At 44.5% G+C, this 16713-nt stretch overlaps 1 protein-coding gene across 12 annotated transcripts in view; it reads right to left on the bottom strand.

Moving 5' to 3' along the window:
• Dst (dystonin) overlaps nucleotides 1-16713 on the bottom strand; it is a 400583-nt gene that overhangs the window by 83895 nt on the left and 299975 nt on the right. For all 12 annotated transcript variants that reach the window (XM_055606512.1, XM_055606422.1, XM_055606436.1 and 9 more), the window contains 10 exons: nucleotides 15992-16200; nucleotides 15094-15411; nucleotides 14575-14741; nucleotides 12750-12906; nucleotides 11804-11930; nucleotides 9492-9554; nucleotides 8738-8979; nucleotides 7030-7159; nucleotides 2907-3106; nucleotides 1057-1552 (listed from right to left, as the gene is read on the bottom strand). In XM_055606512.1, coding sequence (XP_055462487.1) covers nucleotides 1057-1552; nucleotides 2907-3106; nucleotides 7030-7159; nucleotides 8738-8979; nucleotides 9492-9554; nucleotides 11804-11930; nucleotides 12750-12906; nucleotides 14575-14741; nucleotides 15094-15411; nucleotides 15992-16200 — 2109 coding nt within the window. The remainder of the gene's footprint in view (nucleotides 1-1056; nucleotides 1553-2906; nucleotides 3107-7029; nucleotides 7160-8737; nucleotides 8980-9491; nucleotides 9555-11803; nucleotides 11931-12749; nucleotides 12907-14574; nucleotides 14742-15093; nucleotides 15412-15991; nucleotides 16201-16713) is intronic.

Here is a 16713-nt window from a genome sequence, read left to right as displayed (position 1 = left end):
ACACACACACACACACACACACACACACACACACACACACACACACATCACAGGGTCTGTCCTGTGTAGACCAAGTATACCCAGGCACAAGTCCTCCCCTGGAGCGTTATTGATTTACTCAGTAACACTCCATGGTAAAAAGCTGGTTTTCCATTTCCCAGCAGCTATCAAAAAGCTTCTTGATGAGGGGTGGGACTCTGTGTCCACTTCTCCTTCTTGGTGCTTGGATTTTGTCTGGTTTGAGCCTGTGCAGGACTTACATGTGCTGTCAATAACCCATTTCAGAGCAAAGACAACCCTCCCCCATTTCTCTGGGGGTTTCCATCCTTTGCCAGGTACTCCCAATTCTGAGGTCATGCCAGCACGCCAACCCATACAGGTTCTGTGTACTACCCTATGCTCTCTTTGTGCCAGAACAGTCTCAAATGGTTGCTATAATCAATATAAAAACTGAGCCAATTAAAAAACAAACCAGATATGACCAGAGGCAAGGACTAGAAACTAGCAGGACTTCGGAAAGAGAACAGACCAGTGAAACGTGTCCTTTTTTGGCAACGTCCTTCATCCACTCCTTGCATTTAATAAGTGTCGATGTGTTTGTCACAGAATTATCACGAGGCGAGTGAGGAAAACAGAGAAATCCACACATTTCTCTAGAAAAGTCTTCTGTGACAGAATCATACAAAGTAATAGTATGAGGAAATGACACAAAGCCTTTAAAATAACTATGCATCTATTTTTTTTTTCTGATTAAATAAGACAATGCAGCCAGCACAGCAGAAGTGTCTACATATTATTATTATTTTTTATAAAAACCAACTCAGAATATCCAGAGTCAAAGCATCTGTAGTGTGTGGACTGTGTGAAGAGCACCTCTCTCTCTTCCTCTGTCATCTGTGCAGAACTTCCAGACTGCCATGGAACTGCTCTCCGTGCCCCTGTGCCCAGAGGGGCAGGGTCCTTTCTCGGCCATGAGTTACCGCCAAGAGCTCAGAAACAGCAATGTAGGGTGTCAGTTTCTGACTGGGAAATGGGTATATGAAAAGCGAGACAAACCTGTCTTTTGTTCAATATCCTTAAATGATTTTAAGATGCCCTCCAGTTGCCTACTCAGTTCTGCCTTCAGGAAGCCTTCCTTGACCAGTGCGGACAGGTCCTCGCAGAGTGCCTGTGCCTCTTTGATCTGCTTTGTCTGCTGCCCGATCTCCTGCTTTAGCTTCTGGGCCTCTTCCAGCTGTTGGTTCACGGCGTCAGGCAGCGTGCCTACGGCGAGGCTGCTGCCGAGCCTGTCATCCAGCTCACTCAGGATGCCCGAGAGACTCCTCAGCAGACTCTGATACTGTGTGCTTTTGACAATAGCCTGGTCAATCCAGTCACATCTGTCCCTCAGTTGTCCCGTCAGGTTTTCCCACTTCTGGGTCACGGCTACCAGCTGCTCCTTCACAACCCCGTGTAAAGAAGGGTCTTCCCCAGGTCTGCTCAGAATGCTCTGGCCAGCTGCTGTGAGCTGCTCATACTGAGGTTTCCGAGTGTCGAATTCTTGCAGAAGAATCTGGGTTAACCGTGAAAATAAACAACGGGTTGTGCAATTAATTAAAGAACACATAAACATAAGCATCCAAACAGACAGAAATGGTACTTACTTCTCTACTTGGTACTAAATTTTGTTTTAATGCTTTCCTACTTTTTTTGAGGACACTGCGATTATCTGAAACTAATTTAATAAGCCATGGTGCTAACCAGTTAACAATAATATCATCTTGTTTAAAATAACATCACTTTCTAAGGGTGAGAAGAATGACATAAGCTGTAGCCTGGGCAAATGCTCACTCACAGGAGACACATCTACTGAGCCCGCATCACCGATGCCATGTTTACCTTGCCTGAATCATGCTTTTCTCTTTGCTAGCTTAATAGTCCCTGGCACTCTACAGTGAAGAAAACGCAGTGGTGACTGCTTAGTATGCTCAAGCGCTTTAGGCTTACAGCGTTTTTTCTTTATAGTGGACTTACTTGACACTTACAGTCTTTATTATAAAAGTTTTAGACATAAATTCTTATGGCTCAGAATGTAGAGGCTCATCATGGCTGTCATTAGAAATGACCCCAAGATGCCTTCCTTGTGGTATACTTAATCTTTTATTTTATACTTTTTAATCTATTTTTGTAATTATTTACCTATTCATTTCAGACTGCTAAGACTGCAAGCAAATATTTCTCCAAATATTTCCTTTTTATCTTTTCATCTTCATTCTCTTTATGTTATGAACAGTTATGAAGCAGAACACAGAACTCTATAACGTGTATGGCTGAAGGAGGCCCTCTCCTCCCTGCTGAGGCCACCGCTCACCTAACGGAGACACAGCTGAAACCACAACAGACCGCGAGCTACTCTGCCCGACTTAAACAGTATGGATTTTCTTTCCCTCATGGGCTTTTCTGATGACTAAGACTCACCTAATGTACTGGCCTCTGAGATGCCCTTTGCTCTCTCAGTCTTCGTCCTTGCCCTCCCTTTGCTCTGCCTTCGTTCAGCACCGAATGCTGTGAGTCTAAGTGTCCGACAAAATGGATAAAGCCTCACAGGATAGTTTATGAACCACACTGAGTACACATAGCAGTGTCGCCATCACTCAGGCGATCACGTTCACCCTGGAGAAGTGCCTGTGGTTTAGCGGGCTTGCAACAATTACAATGTGACGGAACACACAGAGCATCAGCGCCACATGCTGGCTTTGGATGAATGCTGTGGCCACCTCAGAGCTGTCGTGCTCCGAAACCCCTGCTTTAGACAGTATGCCCACGGCAGGAAGGTCTGTGCTGGCTGCCTAACGTGTCTACACTGAAAATACTTGTTCTGCTTTGTCAAGGGGCTGCGTCCCAGCTGGCCCTCCGGCAATACTCACCTGTACCTGCTGCCTCTGGGTGTGCAGCATATTTGGGTCAATGGACAAAGGTCCGAGAACACTGACCATCAACTCTTTCTCCACGAGCCACTGTCTTAACTGGGCCTCTGTGGTCTGGAACTGAGTTAGATTGTTGGAGGATTCTTCCAGCTTTTGTTGCCTGTCTACCGTTAACTGGTTGAGTTCTTGCCACTTAGTGTCTGAAAGAAAAAGGAGGAAGCCAGCATTTGCTTTTTGTGCGTTTAATATCACCGCTGGAAAACTGTTAACCACGTGAGTCAAAATAGTACATAGTGGATGGCATCCCTTTCCCCCTTGGTATTAGGATTTAAACCTAGGGCCACCTGTGAGCTACATCTCCAGCCCTTGTTCACATCTGGTAACTCCCCTTCATATTAGTTCTAACTTAAACGAGGTAAGTATGCGAAATGATGTGGGCACTAGCTGTCAGATCGTGAGCCTGCCATTCGAAGATGTTAGTTACTAAGACATGTGGTCTGGAGAAATGAGCCATGACCACCTGTACTGTGTGCCTTGACCTCAACAGGGTTGGACTGGAGGGCATTGCATGAAGGGGTTAAGGTGGAGGGGAGTCGGGGGGAAGCAAGCACTGGAGCCCCGAACTATAGAAGACTATAGAAGTCTGCGGGGCTCTTTCTCTGAAGGCTTGCTTCTCTGTCAGGCTGTTCACAGCAGCTCTCAGAACGCCTACGGTGCTCATCCACCCCTTGGCCCTGTCATGTTATGTGCGTTTTCCCATTTGTTATGATGCACAGTTCCTCCAAATGCGCTCCCTCCCACCTTGCAGCCTGATCATGGCCTCCATGGGCCTGAGGCTTTTTTTCCTAATAATGCTCATTCTAAGTCTCAGCTTCCTCCTCCACTACCAACCCAACTTGCAGTTTCATCTCTGTTATAACATTATAGATGTGGTAATTGTGTATTAAGTAAATGAAACCTGAACCTCAGGTTCCTGTGATTTCACATGCTTTCTAAAAGTCCTGTGTACTCAATAAAGTGTGCGTGCATGTGTGTTTACTGGTACTGAACCTAGAGCTTTGTGAATACTAGGCAAGTTCCCTATTACTGAGCAATACCACAACCATGAGTCTCAAAACAAAACAAAACAAAGCCTCCATTATTTCTAGGCCAATGGCTTCCAGACTTGAATGTTTTCCCTCAAGTATTCTATTAAATTCGCTCAGTGTCAAACAACTATTGCAAGGCTACAGTGTGAAATCGCAGCAGCCCTGTGAAAGGACGTGTCTAACCTTATGATGGTGTCATGACACTGACTTCTTTTTATTTTAATTTTTTAATTATTATTTTTTTATTTTTGTTAATTACATGACACTGACTTCTAAAAAGTTCACACTTGAGAACTGGACAATGAAGTAGCAAAGAAAAATCAGACAAAAAAATGCCACTCATCATATTTTAAAAGTTTATGATTTTGTGTTGTACTGCACTCATAGCTATCACTGGGAGCATTAATTATATTCCTCTAAAGACTGATAGGTTTGTTCCTGCTTTTATATGTCTTTCAGTATATATATCCTTTTATATCCTTTCTTCCTTTCAGTAATTCAGAATGAGTTTTTAAAAGATTTTATTTTGAATTCTCTGTCTGTCTCTCTGTGGGCTGTGATGGGGTTATGTGAATGTGAGAGCAGGAGCCCTCTGAGGCTGAAGGTGCTGGATCCTCCTGGAACTAGAATTACAGGTGGTTGGAGCTGGCCGATTTGGGTGCTGAGACCTGAACTCAGGTCCTCTGCAAGAGCAGTATGTACTCTTAGCCACTGAGCCTGCAGGGATCCATGGAGTTAGCTTTGGCCTGGCTGCTTTGAGAGGCATGTGTCAGCGGGTTTTCAGTTAGGGTCCACGGCTCCTAGGGCACAGTGCACCTTCCATTTCCTGAGAGGGCAGGTCACTCCCTCAGGCAGTGAATGGATCAGTCTGCCTTGTGTGTCCCTTGGTAGTAAAGGCGGCATGGAAACTTGACAGGACAATTGGTCTTAGACATTAGTCTTCAAACTTGCAAACTTCACTGTAACCCTGGCAAGTACAACTGTATTGATCCTGGCATTTGCCACTATATTCTGATTCTGATGGCTCTCAACAAAACTGTCACAGCCTCGGTCTTGCTGTGGCCCCTCCAACCGAAGCCTTGTTTCATTCCTTGTGGCCATATCAGGTGACCATGGCCCAGTAAGTAAGTGCAGGCACTTACGATGGCCTCATGACCTCTCCTGCCACACCATCAGGTGTCAAGGCTGTCTTTGATATGCTCTACTATGGCCTACATCATGCTTTTCTCAGAGCACAGTGTTTCCCAACTCAGCTGCTACGGAACCAACCACACTGGCTTGATGCAGTAGGTCTGGAGTGGGGTTCTGCAAGAGGTGTTTATGGGTGTAAAGAGCACACTCTGAAATTACAGACATAGCTCAGCACTCTTGCAACTCATTCTCATATATAATATGTAATATATATCTGCTATTTTCCTACTGCAAGCCATTTGACTCTAAAATAATTTCCCTTTAAAACTAATGTTTTTAAACATACCACCCCCCTACTCAAATCCTTCAACTGATAATGCCCCATCATTTAGATGATAAAATCTGAAGGCATCTGCCCAGAACTCAGGGCCTGTCACAATCTGGCCCTGGAACACTCATCCTGTGGCGTTTATACCGAGACGAATCCTTGAATCTAGCCCCTGCAATCTTAATATTGTCAGAGCAGCTCAAGCTCACATAAGCCATACCTGGGCACCTCCTTGTGATCTCTCCTATCCCTGTTCATCATTCTGAGTGCCCCGGGATCTTAGGCTCAGCCAGGAAGCCGCCTTGCTCACCTTGTCCACAGAGCACTGATGCAAGCACCTAAAGCCACCTGTCTCTCCATAACTGCTCAGTGTGATTGGTTTATTTCAGAGATTTTGTGTGTGTGTGTGTGCATGCGCACACACATGTGCATACATGTGGGAGCTGAAGGACAACCCCAGCTGCTGTTCCCGGAGCCATTCTGTGTGCCTCTGTTTGTCTTGTTTTTCCTCTATGAGACAGGGTCAGCCCTGGGATGGCCAGCTTGGGCTACCATGTCTAGTGCTTCTATGTGGGTTCTGAGGCCATCCTGATGTTCATCAGTCAGACAAGCGCTTTACTGACCTAGCCATTTCATTAGCCAATTTTTCTTGTCACTTGGCACAATATACTACAGGGCAAACTTTAGAAGGACACAGAAGGTGACGTTTATTTAACGGCATCACTCTATACGTTCCAGTCCAAAAGAACCTGGGTAGCAAGACTGCTAACAAAAGCAGACAGGGTGGAGAAGTGTCATGAGCGCCAGAAGGCTTTTCAGGAAATGCACACTCCTCGCCCATACCTCTAAAACCTCTGACAACACTCTGCTCAAGTAATTTTGATATCCAAAGGAGAGCTGCGGATACAGGGCGAGGGAGTCTTGATAGCTGGCTTCTGTCTACCTTTGAACATTAAGAACGCTTTTCTTGTTTCTATGCTTATCATGCCCAATAATAAAGAGAAGATTTGAAATAAACATAATAAAATAACTGAAAGAAAAGCCATTTCAAGGACGAATGGAAACATGTCACACAGCATTCACCGTGGCTCCTACTTAGCTCATGGACTGAGAAGCCCTTTGAAGAAGATTCCACACCTACAAGCAGGTTCTACAGGGACAGTGAGGAGAGGAGGGAATTACCTCATGTTCTTTCAACATCGGTGGCTTGAGAGAAACCAAAGCTAAGGATACAGGGCTGAGGCAGCCCCAGAAGTGACCTCAGAGAGAAGGGAGCCTGCCTTTTCCAAGTGAGTGAGTGAAAGAAAATATAATGAGGCATTAAAAACTATGAACTAATGCATGAAAATAAACACTAATGGAAACGTTACTCAATGCTTAGCATTTTATTGTCAGCTACCCACCTTTTCCATGAAAACAACTAAGTGCCAATTCTCAGAGCCACACTCTTGAAAGGACAGATTCTCAAACTTTTAAAGAAAGCCCAAACGCAAGTGACACTACTGGGTGTTTTCTGAAAAGCCTTCTGATGACAGGGACAGCACCCTAGTACCTGTGAGCACGAGGGTGAACTCACCCATATCTGTAAGCGTCTGCTTCCAGGTCGGGGCCTCTGGGGCCTCTGGGTTCTCCTTCAGTAGCTCCGTCAGGTTGTCTTTTAATTCTTGCACTTTGTTAACATTTTGCTTTAGTTCTGCCTCAAATGACTAGCAAGAAAAAAAAGCTAGTTAGCTGCACCAAAGAATGACACCAAAAAACAAAAAGCACAATTATGCTACAACATTGCCTCCCCTCTGGTATGACCCGGAAAGAAAAACAAAACAAAACAAAACAAAACAAAACAAAACACCCAAAGTCAAATGCTCGAGTGGGTGAGGACGTGGATGATGCAGCTGATAATTCTTATTTTTATTTTGTCCATCTTCAGCTGTCACATACAGAAACCCCACAGAGGAATACTCTAACTACGGAGGTTAGAATTCTGCCACTGAGGAGAATTCCCTGCTTTCAAACTACTATGGGCAGAAAACGGGAGGTTCCCCATGGGTGCCAAACCACCCTGGCACATTAAGTTGCTTCAGGACTAGGCCCATCCTCTCCCACTGAGGCCAAACAAGGCAGCCCACTTAGGGGAACAGGATCCAAAAGGAGGCATCAGAGTCAGAGAAGGGCCCCTACTCCAGCTGTTGGGGGACATACATGAAGAATGAGCTGTGCATTTGCTACATATGTGCTAGGGGCCTAGGACCAGCCCATGCATGCCCTTTGGTTGGTGGTTCAGTCTCTGTGAACCCCTACGGGCCCGGGTGAGTCAACTCTTTAGGTGTTCTTGTGCAGTCCTTGAGCCCTCTGGCCCCCCCAATCGTTCCCCCCAACTCCTCCACAGGACTCCCCCAGCTCTTTCTAAGTTAGCTGTGGGTCTCTGCTTCTGTTTCCATCAGCTGCTGGGTGAAGCCTCTCAGAGGAGTTACGCAGGTAGAGTGTGTCAGGGATTGGCTCTCTCCCATGGGGTGGGTCTTAAATGGGGAGAGTCTTTGGTTGGCCACTCCCTCAATCTTTGCTCCATCTTTGCCTCTGGTATGTTATAAAAATTCATTACATGACAACTTGATGCAAAACTTTGAATTCAAAAAAATTATAAAAGTATTATAAAACTTTTACTGACATAAAAACTATTTTTTAGCATTTTCTATTATTAAAATAAAAATATAACTGATGCTTAAAGGACCTATTATAAGCAGATGCAAACTGTTCTCAGTGAGACTGCATCTGATAAGCAAATCAGCCTAGGTAAAGGCCCCCCAGAATTTGAGACTCTACTTGGGAATAAACACATGGTAGGATTTAAATACAGGCTGATAATCTGCATACATTTATGCCACAGTGCCACCAAGAAAAACTGCTTCCCAGTCTTGACAGCTACAGAAATACTGTCCATTAAAGAGGACAGTATTAGCTGTCCCACCCTATACTAAACAAAACAGGCCCTTAATACACTTGGCTTTTAGCTAAGTCTTTCCAGAGAGTTGACTAGTTAATATCCTAGACTTAAGCTGATTTAAAGATGGCAAAGCTACTCATACCCAGCAGCTCGCTCCTTTTTATAATGTTAGAGGACTAGAGAAGTGACGATTAATTGTCCCAATCCACAGAAAGAGAGATTTTAACAGAAACTCTCACTTGTTGAAGGGCCCAGGGAGAATTCAGAACAGGGCTCGCGGCCCCCAGGGTGGCTCCCATCCTCCAGGCCTCCCTCTGACCCTCCCTTCCCTGCGCCAGGCTACCTTGTTCTGCTCCACTTGCATCTGCACTGACTCCGCGTCTGTAGGCGTTGGTGTCTGGTGCCATTTGTTTGCAGTTTTGTTCATTTTCTGTAACCACTGCATCATTGTACTTGATTCTTCCTGAGCCTTTTGCAATTTGGAGAGTTTCATATTCAGTTCCGCTATTTTATCCTTGAGTAGGAGGCCCAGGTCTTCATAACTGTGGCTTATGTCAGTCATGTCCTTTTGAATAGATGTTATGCCTGGGAGAAGGAAGAAAAGCATACTAATGCATGTTCATGGCTTTGGAGAAAAGCTACAGAATTGAATTTATTGTACACAGTATTGCCTCCTATTTTGTCACTGTTAAGCCTGCTACAACAGACTACAGACTTTTTAGGACAGAAAGGTCACGTCATATGGCTAGTTAATGACAAATAACTCAAGAACATTGCATAGCTGTAAAATGTAGGCGGCAGCATAATGGAATCATAAGCTTGAACATTGTAATATATTTCTTGGGTACCGAACAAGTTAGATCAAATGCCAACCCCAGCAGAAATATATCCCAAATTAACAAGGAAATAAAAGCAAGTACCAACTGAAAGACTAAAGTTTTGTTTATCTCAGATGGACAGTTGTATCAACAAATTCATGGAGACTGTGACCATTTTAACTCAAGTTTGAGGTTTCAATATAATTATTGCACTCTAAAAAGACTTTCTTAAAAACATCAAACTCCGTTAATCATGAACCAGATAAGGTTACTATTCACCTTTATTTGCCAAGAAATCCTGAGTATTTGTGTCTGTTCCTTCACCATTTAGTATTACTCCACCTGCAAACAAACAAACAAACAAAAAACGAAGTAACCTTAGATTGCGCTAGTATTTCTACCCAACAGCTACGGATGCGTTAAACAAACCATCATAAAGAGTGGTCTTTTAAGAATGCCACTGCTTATTCTCACAGTCATGACGCGGTGTCTTACTTTGTACTGTTTATCAATTAATCTAGAGCTGATTCCTAAATTAACTTACATAGCCTCGTTGTTTATACTATAGTCACCTCAGTGATTAAGCCACTGGTGGTCAGAAGGCCCCCATGTATGTATGTATTAGACCAAGCACAGTGGCTGAGGAGGGAATGTCTGCTTTCCCTGATGACTCAATACTCTCTGTGCACTTTACACAGTGTTATCACAGGCTCAGCGAAGGCAGAACCATTTGAAAAGGCAAGAAGGAAACTCCTGGGGAAAAGCCGTAGCCAAGGCCCATTGCTAAGTTCGCGCTTGCTGACAGAGAGAACGCTGGGTGGTAGTGCCTAGGCCTGGGGTAGGGCTCTCCTGAATTCAAATGCCAGCTCTACTAATCATTAGCTGTGTGCTTGGAAGAGCCGTGGAACCTGACCTGTAGGAGCACTGCGGGCAGCGTAGATTAACCCACTTCCTCCCACACACAGGCTCATCATAGCTATTTATCTGTCACAGTCTTTTATTATCAGAACCATCTGGTATTGGCATGTTTCCATGACCACAATGTTAATATTAATAAAATCCAACTTTCTCATGCTAGCATCCACTGGCTGTCTATCAAAGCAGAGATATGTCCATACAAGCACAATCAACAGAAACATTAAAACATCTGACTTGTCCTTAAAAAAACAAACAAATAAAAACACCCATGTGTGAGGCATTTTACAAAGAAGTGAAAGCACCCTAGACTCTTCAAACTAATTCTTCAAAGTCCTAGCAAAGAAAACCAAGCAAGAGCATAGTTTTTATTCCAAACATAAAGCAAACAGGAGGAACTAAGATAAATTAAAGACAACAGACTTCCTCCTAAGAGAAATCGACTTGGCGTCTCGGGAAATCTTATTAGGGCACAGAGGAGAGAGCACTGCAGCAAATATAATAGGGGCATTCCTTGAAAGGGGATTAATAGAGTGGAATAAATGGCTGGTTGAGAGAAGTGCAGCTGGAATAGGAGTGCCACTCACAATGGGGGCAGCTGGAGGCCTGGGCAGATGAGATAAACCAGAGGGCACACACGCAGATACGAGATTGGCTTTCTGTTCTTCAACTTAAAAGCAAGACAAAACACCCCAAAAAGTGTGCCTTGCCCAAACACTGTATTCCCATTAAATTAGCCTGGGAGCCAACCTTCACATGGAAATCTGTTCTTTGGCTGCGAAGAGTGGGACCCACCATGGGGCAGGTATGTGAGTGTACTGGCGAACAGGCGGCAGAACCCGCCCGCCGCTTTGGGAACAAGCCGACAAGCAGACAAGAAGAGAATGCCGGAGAGAGAGAGGAGGCCACCTCGTCATCTTTCTTCCGTACCAGGAAACCAAATTCATTTCTTTACTACGTAGTATAGTGAGCCTAGACACAGCTCAAAGAGAAAGTCAACATCTCCATTTAATTCCAGCAAAAAGCAAACCGACTGGAACCTGACCAGTCCCTTCCTCAGCGTCACCTAATCCTGACCTGGTTACATTTTATTTGTGTTGTTTAATAAAATCAAACACGGGCGGGATTTAAAACTGTATTAGTACCGATATTTTCCCACAACAGATTTGTTTGTTGGTTTATGTGTGTGTGTACATAATACATGTTCCCACATTTGTGCCTGCACATGTGCAGGTGTGTTCATATGTGTCTGCTCCTGCATGTGCAGGCCCACAGTAGATGCTGGGTATCTGGGTTTCCTTCTCTTTATTTCCTGAGGCATGGCTACTCACCAAGCCCAGAGGTCAAGGATTTGGTCCGCCTACTTGAAGGATTACCGTGTCTCTGCCTACTGAGTGCTCTGTCTGTAGGCAGGCCACCATGCCTGCTCATGTATAAAGCATGTGTGTGCTGGAGATTCAAACTCACGTCCTCATGCTTGCCCACAATTCACCCACTGAGCCATCCATCTCCTCATCCTTCCGTGACAGATTTCAATGCGCTTTTAAAAATCATTTGTCTTAACTCTCTTACTTTGTACTTCAGAGGTGATTTTTTTTTAAAATTAATTTACAATACAAAAAATTACCTTGAGACATGCAGTTCTTACAGACTGGTCCTGAAAACCAAGCACATACCTGATTTGGCGGCTGCTATGGCTTTTGCAGGGGTAGCCACTGCACTGATCAGGTTACATAGCGAGACTCCGCTGGTGTTTGCTTTGTGAATTTCTGGTGCTTTCAAACTCCACTTTTCTTGTAATTTCTTTAAACACAAAAGCACATTATTTTTTCAGTCTTCCAAGTATCTTCAAGGTTGTACATGACAGTTGAACTTCTTAAGCATATTTTAAAGCAACAATGACTGTGGGCCCAGGTGACTGTTAACACTGTTGGTGGAGGCGACGGGGCAAAGCCCATTCTGTGTTCTGCCCCCCAGCCACAGTGGGAGCCAGGCTGCGTCCGGGAGCTACGGGAATGTTCCAGAGTAACTGTCAACTGTAAGTCTGTAGGGCTAGACCAGGTGCAGCCGCGTCATAAGGTATGTAACAGGACAATAAAGACAGACACGGGACTACACAATTCCAGCTCATACTGAGTTTTAACTAGCAAAATTTCAGTGAAGTTTTAAAGGCACATGATTTCACCCTAAGAAAATCTGGCACACTTAGCCATAACTTCTACGACTTACATACTATTTATGCAAGAGATCCCAATAACCTGTCTCCCAACACTGGTTAAAGTGATATGTCTGAGCTGGGGTAGACGTCATACATGAACACAAGGGTTTCTTACTACTTGGAGGGAAGGCATTAACAAAAGGATGGAAACTAAGTTGAGATTTGACAAAGACGAAAACTTCAACATTAGGGAGGTTAATGACTAACTGACACATCTTTTTTTATATATAAATCAAATTAACAAAAAGGTTATGTCCTTCCTTGAAATGATAGCCAGTTACTGATTTGCACAGATCCTATAGGGATCTGTGAGAGCGCTTGCTTGGTTTTAGACTAAACGACCCTATCTATGCCTCATGACTAACACAGGTGAACAGAAGTTAGTGTTAGGTCTAATGAGCCACCTTGGTTTCTTCCAGAGATTTTCGTAAGACCTCCACACCAAAAGAAGGCTTCACAGCGGGAACCTGCTTTGTTGTTTCTTTTATCCATGACTTCAGTGATTGTGCAAGGGCCTGGAAAGTACTCAGCTGCTCTTGACAAGAACTTAGAGCTTCTTTTCTAATGAACAAAAATAAATCAGAAGTTAAGCTGCAAAACCAGATGCTCCAAAAGGCCAAATATTAACCTGTGGTCATTATTTCCAAATTGAGCTCAACTCTAACAAACATTTTCAATGAACAGAACAACTCTTCAATACTTGGCTGAAGTTTTCTTATGTGGCAAATGAAATCAGCTAAGTAACTACCTGTTGATTCCTTAAGCAAAGCTCATAGAAAAAGAGGGAAGAGTCAAGAAATATGTAACGCACCCATGAAAGTACTCTATAATGCTACATAAACTCTAGCAGCATTGACAGGCCAATTTTATATAATGCTTAATGCCAGCATGCAAATGGCCAACAAAACAAAACAAAACACAAAAGCAAAAAGCAAATAAAACAAAAGCCAAGTATATGCTGCTAACCTGAGGAGAACACAGGTCATGTTAATGGATGATTGAACTCAGCATTTGAGTGATGTCATTTCTACTTCTCCCAAGAGCTGTAACCCTGCGGCTGCAGATTTTTAACAGGTGCTCACCCACCCCACCGGAGTCTCTACTGTAAACCCTACGGGCCTTTTTATCTGCCAAGCACTGGACCTATGAGGGCCATTACACTTGACATGTGGACGACCTGTGCGCACACGTGACTTCGAGTGCTGGAGATTAAGGATGTGCTTCAGCTGGACTACTAAGTGATGGCTGCATGGCTTTAATGGTCTAGGTTTTACCGAAATTTAAAATTAGAATAGATAACCTAGACTATGTAAGAAAGCCAAGAACATTTCTTCTGTGAGTGCGGTTCAGAAACAGAACCTGAAAGTTTTAGGTAGAGAGTTGTAAGGAAATAAACTGGATGAAAGATTAGCCATTTTGAAATGTCTTTTTGGGGACTCTTTCATACAGACTTCATAAAAGCTGGGTGTGTGCTCTAAACAGGAGATAGAAAATGTGAAGGGGCAGAACAGAGTCACAGAGAATCACTGGTCAAACTGTGCCCCCTGCCTTGTTCTTCATGGATTTGTGGTTCTTTGCTGGTATATTAAAAAGCCTATTAGGAACAATACTGAAATTCTGCATAGCTTCTGGACGGAGACCTCAGAGGAAGAACCGCTGCTTTGCAAGGCTATTGCTGTCTCTGTGAACAGAAAGGCAGCACTGGGTGCAGTGGCATACATCTGTAATCCCAGCACTCAGGAGGCAGAGGCAGAGGCAAGAGGAGCTCTGTGAGTTTGAGGCCAGCTTGGTCTACAAAGTGAGTCCAGGACAGCCAAGGCTATGCAGTGAAATCTTGATCGCAATAAAAACGAAAGAGAGAGAAAGCACAGCCCCCAGTGACCTGAATCTCTTCAGACAGCCCCAGTCCTACCGAGCTCACACAATGCTGCCCGCTGTTCTAGAAGCAGCATTCCGTTTCCCGCCTCAGCATTTTAGCAGATAGCAACTGGATGTTTGTGCTGTTGTGTTTTGCTTTTTAAGACAGGGTCTAACTTCAGTCCAGGTTAGGACCTCCAACTCTCTGTAATCCCCTTCAGCCTCATGAGTATATTTAATGTCCAAATACAGCAACAGTGTGAGACTCCACATTTTGGAAATCACCTCGGTCATATACTTACATAAGCAAAAGCACCTCAGCTGCTGAGTACCACAGAGTGGAAGGAAGTAAAGTTTTAGAGAGGCTCTTACTTTTCTTGGATAGCATCCTCCATTTCTTTGAATTTCTTTGACAAATTATTTGACTTCTCAAACACCAGAGCTTTGTCCCCTGGTAAGCCATGGCTGGATATCTCTTTCAGGAGGCTGTGTAACGCTTCGAGATCTTTCTTGTGTTCTATGAATTTAGCGGTTGATTCCTGCAAAGCATTCACATCAGTCAGTATAAATGCTGCTGGATTGTAGAGTCATATCCCACCAGAGGTGCTTATGGGAGCAGAATGGCTTGTGCACCTACTGCGAAACACTGCACAGACTATAAATGTAGAGGTCGGATTCCATGAGCCTTACACTCCGTGTTTTTGGCATGTACATTGACAGCTGGAACAGCTGTAGGCGTGGTATAAGCGGTTTGTTTCTACTCAGCAGGCAAATGCTTCAAGGAGAAGCAAGTATGAATCGGTTAGAATGAGGACGGTAGTTAGTCTGTCAACAAATGCGTGAGCTTGTCTTAACCAGCCGACGTGCTCGTGCCTAGTGGGGAATACACACCTGCATATACCGAGACAGCTCCGGCACATCCTTCCCTGGCACGTCCACCTCCGTGAGTGCCTGGCTCTGCGTCTCTAGAAACACCTGGAGCTTTTCTGAGAGCTTCTCAAACTGTTCTACTTTGGCCTTCAGCTCCACCATCTTGGCAAGCTTCTCCTTATGTTTCTGACTCGCTTCGGAAAACCGAGCGGACAGGTCCTTCATTTTGGCTTGCAGCAAAGAGGCCGTGGATGGGTCTGTTGTCTCTATGAACGTCTTCACCTTCTCATTCATGGCGTTGATGCTGCTCTGACGACCTGCAATATCCTGGTCCAGCATCTGAAATACAGCGATCATTGCATGTGTTTTCTAACCATGTCCACATCAATGACTCCTCACAGCATCGTAAGCTGGGACAACCTGTGACTGACGAGGCTAACAGTTGGAAACGAGTGACACGTTTGATTTTTACCCCCCCTTGAGGAAGCCAAGCCCAAAGCTCTTCAAGGGAGTGTGGAGAAGAGCTGTCTGGCTGCTTCAGAAGCACAGGAGGGAGGTGCTGCCCAGCGACCCCCTGAGACCCAACGCAGCCTGGGGATTAGGCATGTTCTTAATTTTTGAAAGGCTCGGCAGCAGCAAGATTGATCTGACGAACTCCCTGAGCAGCTGGCTGAAGCAGTGACAAACAGATTAGATACAACGTAGGCTTAAACCCTCCTTAATGAATAATGACAAGTATAGAAAGCCCTTTCCAAGCCCCATTGCAAAAAGTCATTTGCATTCGTTTGTACAAGCACTGCTTGCTACTTGGCTGTCTTTGCAAGCACCCCTCCTCATCTCCAAGCCTACCCATTCTTGAAGATCAATACCTCATTTTCAACTGCAAGCGGAATTCTTTCCTTTGAAAAGGGCCACTCACAATGCTTTTGCTGATGAGGTCCTGGAGCGCTGTGGAGTTTAAGGGCACTTGGCCTTGCTTGGCCAGTGAGCTCTCCACACTTCCCATCCAGTCCAGCATCTCATCCAAGCCATCCTGCACACTCAGCGAGCGCGTCAGTGTGATCTGCAGCTTCTCGTTCCGTTCACTCACAGACCTGGACAGATCGTCGTATCTCCCGACAATGTCATCTGCTCCAGACAGAGGCGCACAGTCAGCACAAAGCTCTGTCTGCATGGCTCCTTCTAAGATGTGCTTGAAGATTAACAAGTACGTTTCCATACAAAAAAGCTTCAATGACACCTTTCCAATGAATAATCAGATCACGTGTAACTTTTACAAACACATGAATTAAGTAGAAAATAAAATAGTCAAAAAAATTCACACGCCTGTCATTTGTACCTGGGAAGATTTTTAGACGCATAAACACGGGAAGGGTCCTGGAGACGTGAAAGCAAGGTCGGAACTGTGGGCCACTGTGATCACTATCGCCTCAGACTGACGTGTCAATACTTATTGGTAGCTTTTTGGGAGTGGGGAGTGACAGGCTCAGACAACTACTCTCCAGAGACAACATTCTGTCATAAATATACTTGTGTTCAGCTTTTGTCATAATCAGAGAGACTTGAAATGCATAGAAGTAAGAAGATGCGAACACATTAGGAAAGCAGGATAACAGTGTAAATCCACTGACGCTGGGATTA

This window comes from Psammomys obesus, unplaced genomic scaffold (assembly GCF_907164565.1).
Source record: "Psammomys obesus unplaced genomic scaffold, mPsaObe1.curated_primary_1811, whole genome shotgun sequence".
Lineage (NCBI taxonomy): Eukaryota > Metazoa > Chordata > Mammalia > Rodentia > Muridae > Psammomys > Psammomys obesus.
Note: the sequence above shows the minus strand (reverse complement) of the source record. Positions and strands in the feature narration are given on the sequence as shown.